General features: G+C 34.4%; 1 protein-coding gene across 1 annotated transcript; it reads right to left on the bottom strand.

Moving 5' to 3' along the window:
* Positions 1 to 1,039: 1,039 nt before the first annotated feature.
* On the bottom strand, positions 1,040 to 2,255 carry LOC126937600 (interferon alpha-4-like). The gene has a single exon (XM_050761150.1). It carries the CDS (start codon positions 1,971 to 1,973, stop codon positions 1,404 to 1,406), a length of 570 nt encoding a protein of 189 aa, XP_050617107.1. The 5' UTR covers positions 1,974 to 2,255; the 3' UTR covers positions 1,040 to 1,403.
* Between the last annotated feature and the right edge of the window lie 497 nt (positions 2,256 to 2,752).

Below are 2,752 nucleotides of genomic sequence, written 5' to 3'. Positions count from 1 at the left end.
TAAATAATTTTATATTTTATGCTTTAAATATATAAAAAGTAAGTGTATTAATATGATTTACCAATGCATCACATTTATGAAAATTATTCAGTGACATATATTTTCAAAAGGGAAACACTATGCAGATAAAAGATAATCCACATTTTTGGAGAGTGCAACCTTATTACTTCCCTCCATTGCAAAGGCAGATCTCTCACAATTTTCCGTATGTGTTATCTTGATTTTCTTTTCTGATTCACTCTTCTACCTACCCCAGTATGGCTTCTGCTGATTAATTCTATCAATCCAGCTCTCAGTAAGCTCTGCACTGCCATCTCTTTTCTTGCTGTAGTGCTGAGTTTTAACTCACATTTTCCATAAGTCTGTTGATTTTTTTCTAAGCACATTTATTTTCTAAATACACTTTTATCACCATTCCCTCTTGCCCTTCTGATATTAAGGTATTCCACGTCTGTTTTCTTTGTGTCTCTTCTGTTCCCACACTTAAACGTTGGAAGGTCCTCAGAATCCAGTTTAAGTCTTTTTTTCCTTCTCCACTTGCTCCCCACATGACAGCCTTCATTTTTGGCCTTTCAATTGCCAGTTAGGAATTTCCAGATATGGTATTCCTTGAAAACTGCAAACTCATTTATCTGACTGGCAATGTACCTTTTCAATTACATGTTGAAAGTCAGTTTACAGAGAATATCTCTGCTTTAATTTCCAGACATGTCTCAATCTACCTTCTGCTAAGAGGAATTCATTGTTTTTTTACTTCCTCACAAATCAGCAGTCAGCATAACTGACATTAACTCAGCATTATTATTGTTCGTAGATTTCTTTCTGGACAAAAATCAAAGATACAAGAGAACAGGAACTGTATTTTTTATGCTCACGTTTATATCTTGAAGTCAGCATATAACCTGGTATAGAAAAATATATTGTTCTATAACTTGAATAAAATTGATAGTTAACTTAATTAAATCATCTATTTTTAAGTCAAGGTGTACAGTCAGGATTGGTGTTTTATCTTAAAGAATAAACAAACACAAGAAATTTTGTGTAGTGAAAATTTAATGAAAAAGAAATTAATATATTGGCTACATAAGAAGAACATATATTGTTACATTAACCACAATGTAAAGGTACACATGATATTACATAAAAATAATTTAAATCTTAAAAATAGTTAAATAAATAAATATTTAAATAAATAGATGAACAGAGACATCAGCGTGGTCATCTGTAAAGGACTAGTGCCTGCACAGGCAAACACGATGCTTCTTTACACTCCTGAAAACATTTGAAAATTTGGATTCAACTCGTGGTGGTTATAGGAGAAACGAGTCTTTGAAATGGAAGAACTCATGAAAGTGTGAGATGATGTATAGTCAATGAGGATCATTTCCATGTTGAACCAGTTTTCAATCCTTCCTCCTTAATCTTTTTTGCAAGTTTGTTGAAAAAGAGAGGGATCTCATGATTTCTGCTCTGACAACCTCCCAGGCACAAGGGCTGTATTTCTTCTCCATCAGATAGAGAGTGATTCTTTGGAAGTATTTCCTCACAGCCAGGATGGAGTCCTCATTCATCAGGGGAGTCTCTTCTACCCCAGCCTCCTGTATCACACAGGCTTCCAGGTCATTCAGTTGCTGGAAAAGTTCAATGTAGAATTTGTCTAGGAGGGTCTCATCCCAAGCAGCAGATGAGTCCTTTGTGCTGAAGAGATTGAAGGTCTGCTGGATCACCTCATGGAGGACAGAGATGGCTTGAGCCTTCTGGAACTGGTTGCCATCAAACTCCTCCTGGGGGAATCCAAAGTCATGCCTGTCCTTCAGGCAGGAGGGAAGAGAGATTCTTTGCATTTGTGCCAGGAGTATCAAGGCCTTCCTATAACCCAGGCTGTGGGTCTGAGGAAGATCACAGCCCAGAGAGCAGATGGATTTGTAGCTGAGCACCACCACGGCCATCAGTAAAGAAAAGGACAGGGCCATTGGGATTTTGCAAATATTGCGAGGCTACGTGAGGTGGGTAACCTTGAACCTTGGCCTCTAGGTTTTCTGAAGACTTTGCTCTGTGCATGGGTCTTAAATAGTGAACATACTAATTTCCATTTTCTAAATGCCCTAGTTTTACTTTCTATCTCTGTTTTTGCTTTCTTTATTCACTCTCTACATATGTTTAAAGATGCTTTTCATTTTTTTCATCATTGCCTACTTTTCCCCTGCACTCAAAACTTTTTATGGTATTTTTTTTCTAATTGAAATCTTCATAAAATTTTAATAACACAGATTTGGCATATCTATTTATGTATACTGTGTAAACCTCTACTTCACAGATAAAGACTATAAAGTTTGCTCTTTTTATTTGATGTAAAGTTAAGAATGACAGAAAAGTTAACCTAAAATCTAAGTTTAAAAGCTATTGACATTTAACTTAATTTGATGAGTATAATTGTAGAATAACTTTTAATGTAATTTGTTCATGTAAATATTGTTGTATCAAATTACATATGCAAAATAAAAATCTATATAAATACACATTAATAATATGAATGTAATGACATACCTAATCATTCAAAATTCCAAAATAATGAACCAGTTGTTTAAAATTTTTCTCACAGTATATGAAGCTTTGAATTTTGCTTTATACGAGAAAATAATTTGTAAACTTCACTAGCTGCAATATTAATCCAGATATTGCCAACACTTTTTTCTTTTCAGCACTTGACATACATATTGATGTGTTGTATAACTTTAGCAGAAATAAATCA

This window comes from Macaca thibetana, chromosome 15, assembly GCF_024542745.1.
Source record: "Macaca thibetana thibetana isolate TM-01 chromosome 15, ASM2454274v1, whole genome shotgun sequence".
Taxonomy (NCBI): Eukaryota; Metazoa; Chordata; class Mammalia; order Primates; family Cercopithecidae; genus Macaca; species Macaca thibetana.
The sequence above is the reverse complement of the archived record's forward strand: the minus strand, read 5'-3'. Positions and strand labels throughout refer to the sequence as shown.

Excerpts from the sequence above, each read along its gene's own strand:
- LOC126937600 (XM_050761150.1), bottom strand. The coding sequence starts at position 1,973 with ATGGCCCTGTCCTTTTCTTTACTGATGGCCGTGGTGGTGCTCAGCTAC.